General features: G+C 36.3%; 2 protein-coding genes across 9 annotated transcripts; both read right to left on the minus strand.

Annotated features, from left to right (window-relative positions):
• Positions 1-6,563: 6,563 nt before the first annotated feature.
• On the minus strand, positions 6,564-16,446 carry LOC114537638 (kelch-like protein 41). Of its 7 annotated transcripts, XM_028558715.1 has the most exons (8): positions 16,343-16,446; positions 15,187-15,338; positions 14,502-14,555; positions 8,870-9,335; positions 8,657-8,761; positions 8,432-8,536; positions 7,107-8,122; positions 6,564-6,885 (listed from the first exon to the last, which is right to left on the minus strand). In XM_028558715.1, exons 3-8 carry the CDS (start codon positions 14,510-14,512, stop codon positions 6,876-6,878), a joined length of 1,713 nt encoding a protein of 570 aa, XP_028414516.1. In that variant the 5' UTR covers positions 14,513-14,555; positions 15,187-15,338; positions 16,343-16,446; the 3' UTR covers positions 6,564-6,875. The 7 variants fall into 7 exon arrangements, with proteins under 7 accessions (XP_028414516.1, XP_028414515.1, XP_028414520.1 ...); XM_028558714.1 differs by lacking the exon at positions 16,343-16,446 and having other exon boundaries at positions 15,187-15,405; XM_028558719.1 differs by lacking the exon at positions 16,343-16,446 and having other exon boundaries at positions 15,192-15,265.
• On the minus strand, positions 11,355-13,662 carry LOC114537644 (influenza virus NS1A-binding protein homolog A-like). 2 transcript variants are annotated; one of them, XM_028558728.1, is made up of 3 exons: positions 13,628-13,662; positions 12,079-13,094; positions 11,355-11,865 (listed from the first exon to the last, which is right to left on the minus strand). In XM_028558728.1, the coding sequence occupies exons 1-3, from the start codon at positions 13,652-13,654 to the stop codon at positions 11,856-11,858; spliced, it is 1,053 nt and encodes a 350-aa protein (XP_028414529.1). In that variant the 5' UTR covers positions 13,655-13,662; the 3' UTR covers positions 11,355-11,855. The 2 variants fall into 2 exon arrangements, with proteins under 2 accessions (XP_028414529.1, XP_028414530.1); XM_028558729.1 differs by having other exon boundaries at positions 12,075-13,094.
• Positions 16,447-16,819: the final 373 nt, after the last annotated feature.

Genomic DNA, 16,819 nt, shown 5'->3' on the forward strand with positions numbered 1-16,819 from the left:
GAAGTTTTATAAATTTCCAAGTAAAACTAATACTGAGAATTCAGGCGTAAAGAAATATGAAAGAATTTCAAATATAAATATTTCCGTGTCTGCTATAATCCAGTCCACATGTGAATACGTTGAACTTTCAAGTCTACAGTGAGAGTGTTTTACGCCGGGGAATTTTCTGCATCAGATTTTAATATCTGTGAAGAGTCGTGTTTAATGTGGAGATTTTCTCACAGAATAAAAGTAACATGGCTTGTGTTTCACTTTTATATCAGAATTATCAATTTCATTATTTCTTGTCTTCTGCGCGTGTTTAGCGAAAAAAATATCCCGAAATAAAACGAGATTCCTTAGCGCAATTCCTCAAGCAACACCATTTATCCTCAAACATCCCTCTTCATCATCCGTTGATCCCCAACCCATACCTTACCTTACCTCATGGGTAGCTTTTCAAAACGCATTTTCTTAAAATGAAAATATTTGGCGATGTATATAACATTATACATGAAAAATTGATTTGATTTAATGAACTTCTACAATGATACATTAACATTAGAATTAAAACTATTAACAAACCATGCAAATTGTCTTGAAATAACAAGGGAAAATATCAGAATGAATATACTGTAGTTGTCTGATCTAATGTTACTTGTTACGAATCATCTGAGATTTTGTTTTATTTACAATTGTTTAGTTCTGACTGAACTCAGCGTCCATATTCTATCCTAGTTTTATAAATGTTCATTATTATTGTCTTTAATTCTAAACAATTCTCAAATGTTTTAAAGATTAGTTTCAATATCAAGTAATATACGAATATTCTGTCTTTATCTACAATATTTACAAATACACGCGACTACATCAGTTATATATGATATAATTATCACAATATCATTTTTATTACAAAACATCTTCAATCATCCAGTTTCATAAAAGATCAGTGGTGGTCAGCGGCGCTCAGAGACTTGAAAACCAAATTCATGTAATCATTAACTGATTGTTCATTAATAACTTCGTGTTCATCTCAATCTTGGACAAAATGACAAACTCTTTCACTTCAAATTTTTCATCAAATTCTCCTGCAAATTTCACAAATATTTATTAAGTATTCAAGTGTTCAATCAACTTTATGTTGTGATTCAACATTTGAATATTTTGATATTCATATTTTAATTCTTCCAGTCTCATCGTCATGTTATGATTTAAATGAAATTTCTATCGACGCAGAATGAGAGGCGTTCAAAACATATCCTAACCTCCTTTATTAAATAATTGAATTTATTCTTTGATACTTTACCTACAGAGGTTTAACCACAGCAGTAGCATTGCGTCTTTTTTCTTTCATTCCTGGCAGTTCTTTCCAGCCAACTCCACCAATGGTGAAAGATTCCACTGAGTTGAGATATCCCTGCTCCTTATTCCATCCACCAAACACGACAATGACGTCATTCATGATTACGACAGAGCAGTGCCGCCCCTTTTGTAAATCATGGAGGGAAGTCTCTCGCTTCGTCCAGTCTCTGTGTCGTACATGATGACGTCATTTAATACCTGGTAATTCTTATCGGCACCGCCAAAGATGATAATAGAATGACCCCAAGTGACTGTGGACATAAAACAAACAGACTGAGGTAACGATGGACATGGCTCCAACTCATTCTTAATGAAATCATAAACAACAACGCTGTCAAGAGCATCTCTAGGAAAGCCGGTTGTTGTTCCGCCCAAGATAAATAGTTTTCCATTAACAAGTTCTGCTTTGTGATATTTTCTTGCCTCAGGCATTCTCGTCAGCAGCTTGGCAGTGTAAGGTGGGGTAAGAGCAATCTCATCAATGGCATCCGATGTTTTTCTTTGATTTTCGTCATGTCCTCCTATTATATATAATTTTCCTTGATAAACTATGACGTCATGACCAGATAATTTGACAGGCAGTTTACCATTAAACATTGTCCATTGCAAAGGATGTTGGTTCATCTTCAAAACTTCGATCTTGTCAGTTGCTTCTTTACCATTGGAACCACCAACGACAAGAACGTCATTGTTGTAAACACACGATGCTGATCCTACTCGATGATGATTCAATCGTGGCAGCCGAGTTGACTTTTTTTCTAGTATGTTGTATATCTCGACTGTATTTAATACCTCGTCACTTCTTAGGCCATAATCACCACCAATAATAATAACATCTTGATTGTTGACTGGACCTGCGTGATTCATAGCGCTAGCACCATTCTTGTTTGTATTATTTCTTTGAATTGTTTGGTTCATCATCGTCATTATTTTCTCAAACTGTTCTCTCATCTCGTTCATACTTTGCTAAATTAAAAATAAATTTTCTTTAATCACGCGAATCAGCCGATGATGCATTGATATCACCAAAGTTTAAATTACCGCCAGCAATCTTACTACTAGAAATGTTTCTACGCCGAGGTCCAGGGGAAAGTAAGCAGGTCCCAGGTAAGAAAAGTATTAAAGACTTCTGAAGTTCATCAATTATCCCGGATACAAGATTAACCATGCGTGGTCATGTCACTGATCTCAAAATTCGTGGACCGTCACTGACCTCAATTCATTTTATTTCAAAGATATGAATGACTAAAAGACTTGTCCTACCTTCATCTCATCCTGATTTCTCTTCATTTCATCCTGACTTCTTTTCATTTCATCCTGTTTACATTCAATCGCAGTCATTTGGACATTCATTTGATCCTGACTTCCCTTAATTTCATCCACGTTTTTCTAAGTCAGATTGTTTGTTTAATTTATTAATTATTAATGGTAAGTGTCAGATTTCAGTAACCCATGCACAATTAAATTTTTTAACAACAACTCAATCCATTCTAATTTAAAACAAATATTAACTGAATGGTTAATCTTACCTTTATTTCATCCTGTTTTCTCTCCATTTCATCCTGTTTTCTTTCCAATGAAGTCATTCGAACATTCATTTCATTCTGACTCATTTTTAATCCATCCACATTTTTCTAAGTAAAAGTGAAATTGTTGTCATACATTAGACATAATTCGCCTACAATTCGACAAACTACGATTGATCAGAGGTGTATCCAAGATTCAAATATTTTTCACGAAATAAGCTTCCTGTTTTCTGCCCGGAATCTTCCCTCCAAGGCCTGTTCCGCGCTGCGGGAATTAGCCATTACATTATTTAGAAATTAGCCGATTTAATCTCGCTCTTTTTTTTATAGAACGTTTTTATAAAATGCGTATTTGATCTCTAAATCCAAACATAAGGCGCTTTCCTTTATACGGTAAAAACGGCCAGACCGGTCCTGTTGTGTTTCAGTACAGACAGATTACTGGTATTTTAGAGTGTTTTAAGGAATATGCATTCAAGTATATCGATATTTACATCCGCCTAGCACGAAAAATGCAGTTTCACCGCTACATTTTCTAATAAATACTCTATTACAATTCAAATTATGACCTGTCTGACCATTTTGCGCCCATAGTTTCCATTTCGACTCACCTGGATATTTTCACACGTTTTCTCGTGAGTTTCAATATCTCTTCTATTGACCTCTGTATCACATCCTTCATTACGACACATGACAGGACCATATCCACATTCCTCGACATGTTTTGGAAGATGTTCCAGACGAACGTAGTCAGGACATCCTCGTTCATGATGATCACACTTGATTTTTAGGTCGTCCAAATAATTCTTCAGAAATCCTGTTGGTTGTCTCAAGGTTTCTTGATTCAGAGAATCTCTGCAAACTGGACATGTTTTATGTCCTAGGAGCCATTGTGAGATATCAGAGAAACAAAATATATGTTCTTGGTGTTGGCAAAGTCTGGGATTCTTTGGAACTTTATAACAAATAGAACAAAGCAGATCCTTTCTAACTTCTGCTTGAAAACGACTCACGTCATAACCTTGCAAAGTATTTTCATATCCTGTCGCCATGAATATGACCTGTGCCAAAGTCTTGAATCTTTTGATGCCTTTTGAGAAATATAAAAAAGTCATGGCCATGCAGCAGGCTTTACTGAAAAGATTTTTATATATAATATAGTTGGAAACTTGGAACAGACATACAATGCACAATGCTTTCTATTTATACACTTTGAGGCAGGTTCACATGCACAGTACCGGACTTTCTCCTCTTTTTAATCTTTTAAAATTTTAATTATGTAGTTATGATGGCGTTGCTATATATTTGAATTGTTTACCATATCACAAAAAAGGTTTATTAGCTATAAAAGAGCGGAAGACCTCCCCCCTAGCTCGAGCTCATTTAGAAGTCGGGTTAGGGTTTAATGAAAACTCAAGCAGAATTTTATATTATATCTAAATATATGTACTTTTAAAGATGATGTAAAGTCCGTTCTGCGCATTTATACCGCGCACAACAATCTTTGTTTACGTTTGTTATATAATCTTTACTTGACGTACGGGTCGTATTAATTTTCTTATTTTCTTCTCGTTCTCGCACGACCGGCTGTGATGAATATGCTTATTTTATATTACTATTGCTTTTTTTCTAGCAGCCTTATCTTCATCACTCGCAATTCGAGGCTCTTCGCCTTGCGACATAAAATAAAATAATTGTGCTCCCGAATTGCCGTTTGTAATACAACGCGCTAATATCGCATATCATTAACATTCCAAAAGTTGCTCCCCCACTGATGGAATGTGTTGATGCGCGGAATATATGCGCAGAACGGACTTTACCTCATCTTTAAGGGCGAATTAGAAGCAGTTGAAATATTCAGGGACTACCAGTTCTTCAACAGGAACTGAACCTACGTTATGTGCGATATCGATGGATTCCTCTGGTTGCCCTGGTCACCTAGCTACGGAACTAGTCATTTAGCTACGAGCGAATGAGATTAATGTAAGGGTTTGTTGCGAACTGCCGAAAATGGCCCGATTCATAATCGGGAATTAGAAACGGTACGGGAATTAGCTTGGAAATTATTTTTGTGGTAAAGAGTGCACAAGAGCTGTTTTATGATGAACTTTTCTTAGTTTATCCCCACTCCGTATTTATACTAACAGACGAATGATGCGTCAAAACGAACTACCCTTTCAAATTCGTGGAGGACGAACTATCCCTCGCTTGCCCAATTTTGTCCAGACGGATGATCCATCTCTAGTATAAATCATCGAGCCAATCTCACATTCGGTCTTGCAAGTTGACAGAAGCTGGGGCCAGTTGTTCAAAGCTAGGTTAGCGCTAACCCTGGGTTAAATTTTAATCCATTGTTTTTGTTTATGTGCTTCTGAACCACTGTTCGTTTTAAAACTTTAGAAAATATTACTTCCATTGGTCCAGAAAATATTTATGAAAAAAGATATTCAACTTTGTAAATAAGCGGTTTAAAAAATCAATGCAAATATTTGCTTTAACCCAGGGTTAGCTTAACCGGCTTTTGAACAACCTGGTCAGAGCTCTTCACCAGCATCGTACAGAATATAGCTTTGAACAATGTCGCAAGAACGATATTTTAAGTTTAGAGCGATTTCCCCGAAATTATAACATGCAAGTCGAAAGTAGCTGAAGTTGAGGCTTTTTTTCTGATAGTCACAAAATCCAGGTTAGCACACAGCGATATATACTTCAGCATTATACAAATAAAAGTGTAAAAGCTCATTTAAACGATACGATATCTCGAAGCCACTATTGACTGTGACAAATCATGCAGCTTGGAACGGTTAAAAATGAATTAGATTAAACTTACGAAAGATGAAGGATTTCCACCAATTTCTTAACCCTGCAAGTTGATCTCAACGATGTCAATAATATTTTATGCTGAAGACAACTCCTTTTTGCAACATCGCAATGTTTACTTTGTTAAAAACATCGCATGATTTCATGGTAGACTTGATCTGCTTCCTTATATGGGGATAACTGGTTCGTTTTCACAATAGCATTTCGGCCATCATGCTGTGAGAATCCCAAATATCTTCAGACATTTGCATTTTTTTGCTATTCCAAGTATCAAATCGATATTCCAAGTATTATTAAATGCTTCGTCTATTTTTGGGTAAATATTGAGGTTTTTGAGGTCTCTGGTTTGTGAGAACCAAAAGTTTGGATGAAGTCTCATCTTTCATCCACAAAACACCTTCGTTCAATCCCAATAAACTAGTTATGATTTAGTTCACTTCTGTTTTTGTCTATCCATTGTTGCCTACCTTGTTAACGTTGGTCGAGCATACCGGAAAATAGTACATTCGACCATGGTCGAGTATAAAGTCCATTATACTAAATATGTTACATTCGAACTTGATAAAGTCGAATATACTGTGAATTGGTATATTCGACCTGGTCCAAGTTGAATATACAAAAATAAGGTATATTTACCTTTGTTAAGGTCCAATATACCAGACATCTGGTAACAGCAGGGACCGCGGAGCAGTTTTTGAATTGGGGGGGGGGGGCTAGCGAACGCCAAAGATGTCAGCCTTTGGGGGACGGTCTGACGTAAAGTTACTCGTCACAAATCATCTGAGATTTTGTTTCATTTACAATTGTTTAGTTCTGACTGAACTCATCGTCTATATTCTATCCTAATTTTATAAATGTTCATTATTATTATCTCTAATTCTAAACAATTCTCAAATGTTTTAAAGATTAGTTTCAATATCAAGTAATATATACGAATATTCTGTCTTTATCTACAATATTTACAAATACACGCGACTACATCAGTTATATATGATATAATTATCACAATATCATTTTTATTACAAAACATCTTCAATCATCCAGTTTCATAAAAGATCAGTGGTGGTCTGCGGCGCTCAGCGACTTGGAAACCAAATTCATGTAATCATTCACTGATTGTTCATTTATAACTTCGTGTTCATCTCAATCTTGGACAAAATGACAAACTCTTTTACTTCAAATTTTTCATCAAATTCTCCTGCAAATTTCACAAATATTTATTAAGCATTCAAGTGTTCAATCAACTTTATGTTGTGATTCAACATTTGAATATTTTGATATTCATATTATAATTCTTCCAGTCTCATCGTCATGTTATGATTTAAATAAAATTTCTATCGACGCAGAATGAAAGCGTTCAAAACATATCCTAACCTCCTTTATTAAATAATTGAATTAAATTTTTGATACTTTACCTACAGAGGTTTAACTACAGCTGTAGCATTATTTCTCTTTTCTATCATCCCTGGCAGTTCTTTCCAGCCATCTCCACCAATGGTGAAAGATTCCACTGAGTTGAGATATCCCTGCTCCTTATTCCATCCACCAAACACGACAATGACGTCGTTCATGATCACGACAGAGCTGCCGCTCCTTTTGTAAATCATGGAGGGCAGTCTCTCGCTTCGCCCACTCTCTGTGTCGTACATTATGACGTCATTTAATGTCTGGGCTTTCTTATCCAAACCACCAACGACGATGATCATATGACCCCAAGTGACTGTGGATATATAACAAACAGGCTGAGGTAACGATGGACATGGCTTGAACTTATTCTTAATGAAATCATAAACAACAACGCTGTCAAGAGCCTGTTTACTACGGTAGGTTGTTGTTCCGCCCAAGATAAATAGTTTTCCATTAACAAGTTTTGCTTTGTGATATCTTCTTGCCTCAGGCATTCTCGTCAGCAGCTTGGCAGTATAAGGTGGGGTAAGAGCAATCTCATAAATAGCATTCGATGTTTTTCCTTCATTCCCGTCATATCCTCCTATTGTATATAATTTTCCTTGATAAACTATGACGTCATGACCAGATAATTTGACAGGCAGTTTACCATCAAACATTGTCCATCGCAAAGGATGTTGGTTCATCTTCGAAACTTCGATCTTGTCAGTTGCTTCTTTACCATAGGAACCACCAACGACAAAAACGTCATTGTTGTAAACACACGATGCTAATACTACTCGAGGATGATTCAATCCTGACAGCGGAATTGACTTTCCTTCTACTATGTTGTATTTCTCGACTGTATTTAATACCTCGTCACTTCCTAGGCCATACCGACCACCAATAATAATAACATCTTGATTGTTGACTGGACCTGTCTGATTCATAGCGCTGGCACCATTCTTGTTTGTATTATTTCCTTGAAATGTTTGGTTCATCATCATCATTATTTTCTCAAAATGTTCCCTCATCTCGTTCATACTTTGCTAAATTGAAAATAAATTTTCTTTAATTACGCGAATCAACGGATAATGCATTCATATCACCAAAGTTTAAATTACTGCCAGCAATCTTACCACTAGAAATGTTTCTAGGGCGAGTGAAGGCTTAGGTCCTGGGGAGAGTAAGCAGGTGCCAGGTAAGAAAAGTATTAGCGACTTCTGAAGTTATAGCGGTTACAAGACTAACTATGGGTGGTCATGTTACTCATGTCACTAATCTCAAAATTCATAGACCTCAACTGACCAAAATTCATCTTATTTCAAAGCAATGAATGACTAAAAAACCTCTCTTACCTTCACCTCATCCTGATTTCTCTTCATCTCATCCTGTTTACTTCCAATCGCAAACATTTGAACATTCATTTGAACCTGACTTGCCTTAATTTCATCCACATTTTTCTAAATCAAATTATTAATAATACGTTTCAGATTTCAGTCAAGCAGGTGCGATTAAAATTTTGAACAACAATTTAATCCATTCTAATTTAAAGCAAATATTAACTGAATGGTTAGTCTTACCTTTATTTCATCCTGTTTTCTTTTCATTTCATCCTGTTTTCTCTTCATTTCATCCTGTTTTCTTTCTATCGCAGTCATTCGAACGTTCGTTTCATCGACATTTTTCTAAGTCAAAGTGAAATTGTTATTGAGATGAATTGCGTACAACTCGACAAAATACGAGTGTAAAAGACATTGAATAAATCCAAACATTTTATTTTTCAGCTGACTCACCTTGATATTTTTACAGTCGTGACATTTAGGAAGTCTGAATTGACAGAAATTTTTCTCGTGAGTTTCAATATCTCTTCTATTGACCTCTGTATCACATCCTTCATTACGACACATGACAGGAGCATATCCACATTCCTCGACATGTCTTGGAAGATGTTCCAGACGAACGTAGTCAGGACATCCTCGTTCATCATGATCACACTTGATTTTCAGACCTTCCCAATAATTCTTCAGAAATCCTGTTGGTCGTCTCAAGGTTTCTTGAGTCAGAGGATCTCTGCAAACTGGACTTGTTTGAGAGTTTTGAACGAGATGTCGTGATATATGAGCGAAACAAAATATATGATCTTTGTGTTGGCAAAGTCTGGGATCCTTTGGAACTTCCTGACAAATGGAACAAAGCAGATCTTCGTTGACTTCTCCTTGAAAACGACCCACGTCATAACCTTGCAAATCATCTTCCCATCTCGCTGCCATAGTTCTGCTGAATTAGAAAAAAAGCATCGCAAAATAATATTTTCATGTTTTTAAACCTTCTCAAGTCCAAAACGTGAATAAACGACGTTTTTCAACTGGAGGATTTGAACAAAACTTTGTTCAGTTGAAGTTAAAAACGCTGGTAGTTTCAACTCGCGGACAATTCAGAATATTTGCGTTGAAGCGTTTCACAAATATAACAAAATTCAGTCCTTTCAATAAACCTCTTCACAGACTGATCTCTTCCTATGAGGTAACCAGTCAAAGAATCTTTTGATGAAAAATAAATAAAGGCAATATCTACGTTTGATTGTTGTATTGTTTTGGTCGGATATAACCTGAACTCACATTCAAGAGGATAGCTAGAAATTCGAAGAATATTTTAACGAAATTAGCATAGAATTGAAAATGATTTCCTGACAAAACTCTGGAATAATATGTGCAAAAAACTTATAATCTTAGCCTCAAGAAATCTACTCAACTATTCTATATTCACTGTGCAGCATTAACAATTTATATATCAGAACCTCCTTAAGTTGATTATGAAAATATATTATGTCAGCCCATCCCTAACTGAGCATGCGCACTTTGTTCAAACACATTTTAGACCTAGAAAGTCTATCTTAAACGCAATAAACAAAATCACAGCCTTCTTTGTATTTCAACACAAAATACGAGCCTATATTTAACGTAATATATTGTTGTATTCAAGACGATGATTGTCCATCAAATACTTCAGAATAATCTCTTATTTATTATTGTATTCAAATAAGCCTTGTTTATTGTAGTCATTGCGCGAAGTATTAACTCGCTAGAATCTCTTAGATTTCATGAAAATCGCCATTTAAACATTCGTTTGTTGAGACTGGATTCTCACGAGATCAGACGAACTCAGAACCGTCCATCAATTCATTAATTTGGGTCCATTTCTTTCCTCGAGAAATCCTTTGTTAGCTCAGCTTCTGCTCGCATTCTGAACGCGATACTCGGAAGCGAATAATATCCAAACCTCAAACAAATGATACGCACCAATTTGCCTGACAATGGCGCTGAGTTCGTGCGATCTCGCGTCTGAGAGTTGTCTAAGATTAGGAACAAATCTTGTAAGAAACTTACCAGTGATTTTCACAGCAACAATTCTCGAGTCTTGTTCGTTCTTTGTGTAACACAATCTGTGACGATGACTTTAATATTGCGAAATTATCATGTGAGGAAACTTAACTTGACCTTAAATCACCTCAATTTCCTGGGAAAACATAAAACAATTCTCAACTTATGCTGATATATTTAACAGAAATTGCAATGTTAAAAAAGAATTTTCCATTATAAAGAACATATAAATGCAAAGTAGTAATTTTGGTAGTCATTTATTTACTAACTTATAAAATAAAAGCTTCAAAATATTGCATTTCTGGTGCACGGAAGTTTTAGTTTCAATATGTCATTCGTGGAAGTTTTATAAATTTCCAAGTAAAACTCATACTGAGAATACAGCGTAAAGAAATATGAAAGAATTTCAAATATAAATATTTCCGTGTCTGCTATAATCCAGTCCACATGTGAATACGTTGAACTTTCAAGTCTACAGTGAGAGTGTTTTACGCCGGGGAATTTTCTGCATCAGATTTTAATATCTGTGAAGAGTCGTGTTTAATGTGGAGATTTTCTCACAGAATAAAAGTGAACGTGGCTTGTGTTTCACTTTTATATCAGAATTATCAATTTCATTATTTCTTGTCTTCTGCGCGTGTTTAGCGAAAAAAATATCCCGAAATAAAACGAGATTCCTTGGCGCAATTCCTCAGGCAACACCATTTATCCCCAAACATTCCTCTTCATCATCTGTTGATCCCCAACCCATACCTTACATTACCTCATGGGTAGCTTTTCAAAACGCATTTTCTTTGAATGGAAATATTTGGCGATGTATATAACATTATACATGAAAAATTGATTTGATTTAATGAACTTCTACAATGATACATTAACATTAGAATTAAAACTGTTAACAAACCATGCAAATTGTCTTGGAATAAGAAGGGGAAATATCAGAATGAATATACTGTAGTTGTCTGATCTAATGTTACTTGTTACGAATCATCTGAGATTTTGTTTTATTTACAATTGTTTAGTTCTGACTGAACTCAGTGTCCATATTCTATCCTAGTTTTATAAATGTTCATTATTATTGTCTTCAATTCTAAACAATTGTCAAATGTTTTAAAGATTAGTTTCAATATCAAGTAATATATACGAATATTCTGTCTTTTTCTACAATATTAACAAATACATGCGACTACATCAGTTATATATGATATAATTATCACAATATCATTTTTATTACAAGACATCTTCAATCATCCAGTTTCATAAAAGATCAGTGGTGGTCAGCGGCGCTCAGAGACTTGAAAAGCAAATTCATGTAATCATTCACTGATTGTTCATTTATAACTTCGTGTTCATCTCAATCTTGGACAAAATGACAAACTCTTTTACTTCAAATTTTTCATCAAATTCTCCTGCAAATTTCACAAATATTTATTAAGTATTCAAGTGTTCAATCAACTTTATGTTGTGATTCAACATTTGAATATTTTGATATTCATATTATAATTCTTCCAGTCTCATCGTCATGTTATGATTTAAATGAAATTGCTATCGACGCAGAATGAAAGCGTTCGAAACATATCCTTTATTAAATAATTGAATTAATTCTTTGATACTTTACCTACAGCGGTTTAACTACAGCAGTAGCAAGGCGTCTTTTTTCTATCATTCCTGGCAGTTCTTTCCAGCCAACTCCACCAATGGTGAAAGATTCCACTGAGTTGAGATATCCCTGCTCCTTATTCCATCCACCAAACACCACAATGACGTCATTCATGATCACGACAGAGCTGTCGCACCTTTTGTAAATCATGGAGGGCAGTCTCTCGCTTCGCCCAGTCTCTGTGTCGTACATGATGACGTCATTTAACACCTCACCATTTTTATCGAAGCCGCCAACGACGATGATCACATGACCCCAAATGACTGTAGACATAGCAAAAACAGGCTGAGGTAACGATGGACATGGCTTGAACTCATTCCTAATCAAATCATAAACAACAACGCTGTCAAGAGCATCTTTACTATTGATGGTTGTTGTTCCACCCAAGATAAATAGTTTTCCATTAACAAGTTCTGCTCTGTGATATCTTCTTGCCTCAGGCATTCTCGTCAGCAGCTTGGCAGTATAAGGTGGGGTAAGAGCAATCTCATAAATGGGATTCCATGTTTTTCTTTCATTCCTGTCATATCCTCCTATTATATATAATTTTCCTTGATAAACTATGACGTCATGAGCATATAATTTGACAGGCAGTTTACCATCAAACATTGTCCATCGCAAAGGATGTTGGTTCATCTTCAAAACTTCGATCGTGTCAGTTCCTACTTTACCATCGGAACCACCAACGACAAGAACGTCATTGTTGTAAACACACGACGCTGATGAAGTTCGAGGATGATTCAATTGTGGCAGTGGAGTTGACTTTCCTTCTACTATGTTGTATTTCTCGACTGTATTTAATACCCTGTCATCTCCTAGGCCATACCGACCACCGATAATAATAATATCTTGGTTGTTGACTGGACCTGCGTGATTCATAGCGCTGGCACCATTCTTGTTTGTATTATTTCCTTGAAATGTGCGGTTCATCATCATCATTAATATTTCAAACTTTTCTCTCATCTCGTTCATACTTTGCTAAATTAAAATTAATTTTTCTTTAATCACGGGAATTAGCCGATAATAAAGAGCTTAAGCATGCGACGTTTTTGTCAACACGGACGTCACGCGTACAAGATTTAACGGCTAAAAATGGCGTCAGCCGTTCTTGCTTAAAATCTACGACGGGAAACTGCACGGACTGCGGTTTCTGATTTTAAACAAAAACGGCTGACGCCATCTATAACGCCAAAATTTTGTACGCGTGACGTCCGTGTTGACAAAAACGTTGCATGCTTAAGCTCTCTAATGCATTGATATCACCGAAGTTTAAATTACCTCCAGCAATCTTACGACTAGAAATGTTTCTACGCCGAGTCAAGGCGTAGGTCCTGGGGAGAGTAAGCAGGTCCCAGGTAAGAAAAGTATTAGCGACTTTTGAAGTTCATCAATTATCCCTTATACAAGATTGACCATGCATGTACATGTCACTGATCTCAAAATTCGTGGACCGTCACTGACCTCAATTCATCTTATTTCAAAGAAATGAATTACTAAAAGATTTGTCCTACCTTCATCTCATCCTGATTTCTCTTCATCTCATCCTGATTTCTCTTCATCTCATCCTGATTTCTCTTCATCTCATCCTGATTTCTCTTCGTCTCATCCTGTTCACATTCAATCGCAGCCACGTCAGATAATCAGATTAATAATGATACGTTTCAGATTCCATTTTTCAAGTACGATTTAATTTTTCCTAACTTGCTTCGAATTTAAAACAAATAATAACTGAAAGACTTGTCTTACCTTCATTTCATCCTGATTTCTTTCTATCGCAGCCATTCTAACATTTGTTTCATCCACATTTTCCTGATTCAAAAATAGAATTGTTATTGAGATGAACTGTGTAAAACTCGACAAAATATGAGCGTAAAGGACGTTGAATAAATCCAAACATTTCATATTTCATTTTGACTTACCTTGATATTTTTACAATCGTGACATTTAGCCAGTCTGAATTGACAGAAATTTTTCTCGTGAGTTTCAATATCTCTTCTATTGATCTCTGTTTCACGTCCTTCATTACGACACATGACAGGACCATATCCACATTTCTCGACATGTCTTGGAAGATGTTCCAGACGAACGTAGTCAGGACATCCTCGTTCATGATGATCACACTTGATTTTTAGACCTTCCCAATAATTCTTCAGAAATTTTGTTGGTCGTCTCAAGGTTTCTTGAGTCAGAGGATCTCTGCAAACTGGACATGTTTGAGAGTTTTGAACGAGATGTCGTGATATATGAGCGAAACAAAATATATGATCTTTGTGTTGGCAAAGTCTGGGATCCTTTGGAACTTCCTGACAAATGGAACAAAGCAGATCTTCGTTGACTTCTCCTTGAAAACGACCCACGTCATAACCTTGCAAATCATCTTCCCATCTCGCTGCCATGAATATGATCTTTGGCCGCAAAATCTGGGATGTTTTAGTGTCTCTTAGGAAAAGAATAAAGTAAAACCATGTCTAACTCGACTTTAAAACAGACTAAATTGAATCATGCAAATTCTAGGACGTAGCGAAGTACTTATTGCTTCCTAAACATCTTATATCAATTCCTACGGCGTATTCTGAAACCTGCGGAGGTCTTAATCAAAACCCTTTTGAAATTTAAATCAATTTTAGGTCTTGATCAAAACGTGGTCAGGTTCTGGAGCGTGATCAAGTTCTGGAGCGTGATCAAGTTCTGGAGCGAGATCAAGTTCTGGAGCGTGATCAAGTTCTGGAGCGAGATCAAGTTCTGGAGCGTGAAAGTTCTGGAGCGTGATCAAGTTCTGGAGCGTGATCAAATTCTGGAGCGTGATCAAGTTCTGGAGCGAGATCAAGTTCTGGAGCGTGATCAAGTTCTGGAGCGTGATCAAGTTCTGGAGCGTGATCAAGTTCGGGAGCGTGATCAAGTTCGGGAGCGTGATCAAGTTCTGGAGCGTGATCAAGTTCTGGAGCGTGATCAAGTTCTGGAGCGTGATCAAGTTCAAATTGAAATTCAATCATGCAATGGTTGATAATGATTTACCTAACAAGTTATATGTCGCTAAAGACAGAATTATGTAACTAAAGACAGAATTTACCATACAGAGACACTCGATCAATTTCCCTCCCTCTCGCATGATGGTTAATGAAAGCAAATGTCTGTGAAATATTCGTAAAAACCAGTCAGGTAGGAATTTAACTCTTACACTTCCTGCTTCTGCTGTGTAATTGTTTGGTTATTTTGATGTTTCTATAATGAAGTCTAAAATTATTTACAAAATAGGGTTCTGTGTTATTGAGAAGAGAGCAGAATTTATATTTTTAAGACCTAACTGAGGTAGCAGTTAAGAAATATTGAGAAACTGTCGGTTCTTTCGCAGAAATCGAACCTACGTCCTGTACGACGGACTTCAAAGTATATAAATTCCCCCTCGATTTTCTATATGTCAAAACCTTCTAATATAAGCCGAATTCATATTAGAGATGGGAAACTCGTCTTAGACGGGAAACTCATCGAAGACGGGAAACTCCGGCGTCTGATGTGAATTCGGTCGCAGACGGGTTTCTTGTCTGATTTTTCCCGTCTAAACAAACGGGTAAGTTGGACGGGAATCCCTTCTGGACGAGAAACTCGTCTTAAATTCGCATTTAGACGGATAAATCAGACGAGTTTCTGAAATGTCAACACGGTCAAGGACGGAACAAGGGTAAAGCCCGCCGCACAAGAGAGCTATCAGCTGAGCTAACGACCTCGCGAGGCAGTTAACTCAGCCTGAAAACTATCCGCACACGATAGAAACTTGCCTCTCGAGGCGAATTCCTCACGAAAAACTATCCGCACACGAGAGTAACTTGCTGTTCTAACAGCCTCGCGAGGTCTTTACCTCAGCTACCAGCTCTCGTGTGAGGCGCGCTTAACTGAGAAAATAAACAAAATTATTATCGTAATAATTACGATACCCTTCAAGGACGGAACAAATTACCCGACGAGTTTTTACCATAATTCGGCTATTTATCTCTTGAACGAAATTCCCGAAATTATAACATACAAGTTAGAAGTATTAGAAGTTAAAGTTGAGCCTTATTCTGATAATTACAAGACTATTAAATCTAAGGTTAGCGATATACCCTTCAGCGTTAGACAAAGAAAAGTGTAAAAGCTGATTTACTGAATATAGGATATCTCGAAGCCACTATTGACCGCGATAAATCATGCAGCTTTGAATGATTAAAAATGAATTAGATTAAACTTACGAAAGATGAAGGATTTCCACTAATTTCTTAACTCTGCAAGTTGATCTCAACGATGTCAATAATATTTTATGTTGAAGACAACTCCTTGCAACGTCGCAATGTTTATTTTGTTAAAAACATCGCATGATTTCATGGTAGACTTGATCTGCTTCCTTATATGGGGATAACTGGTTCATTTTCACAATACCATTTTACCATCCTGCTGTGAGAATTTCAAATATCCTCAGACATTTGCATTTTTTTGTTATTTCAAGTATCAAATTGATATTCCAAGTATTATTAAATGCTTCATCTATTTTTGGGTAAATATTGAGGTTTTTGAGGTCTCTGGTTTGTGAGTCGCATCTTTCATCCACAAAACACCTTCGTTCAATCAAAATAAACTAGTTATGATTTAGTTCACTTCTGTTTTTGTCCACCCATTGTTGTCTACCTTGTAAATGTAGAATATTCCGGAAAATGGTACATTCGACCATG

Source organism: Dendronephthya gigantea, unplaced genomic scaffold (assembly GCF_004324835.1).
Source record: "Dendronephthya gigantea isolate DGI-Jeju-01 unplaced genomic scaffold, DenGig_1.0 000161F, whole genome shotgun sequence".
Taxonomy (NCBI): domain Eukaryota; kingdom Metazoa; phylum Cnidaria; class Anthozoa; order Malacalcyonacea; family Nephtheidae; genus Dendronephthya; species Dendronephthya gigantea.

What these genes read in the sequence shown, in the direction of transcription:
- LOC114537638 (XM_028558715.1), bottom strand. An exon ending in ACGACTGTAAAAATATCAAG is followed by an intron (nt 8,762 to 8,869) that starts GTGAGTCAGCTG and finishes ACTTTGACTTAG; the next exon opens with AAAAATGTCGATGAAACGAA. An exon ending in GAAAACAGGATGAAATAAAG is followed by an intron (nt 8,537 to 8,656) that starts GTAAGACTAACC and finishes AATTTGATTTAG; the next exon opens with AAAAATGTGGATGAAATTAA.
- LOC114537644 (XM_028558728.1), bottom strand. Translation starts at nt 13,654, where the DNA reads ATGAAGAGAAATCAGGATGAGATGAAG. An exon ending in GAAATCAGGATGAGATGAAG is followed by an intron (nt 13,095 to 13,627) that starts GTAGGACAAATC and finishes ATTTTAATTTAG; the next exon opens with CAAAGTATGAACGAGATGAG.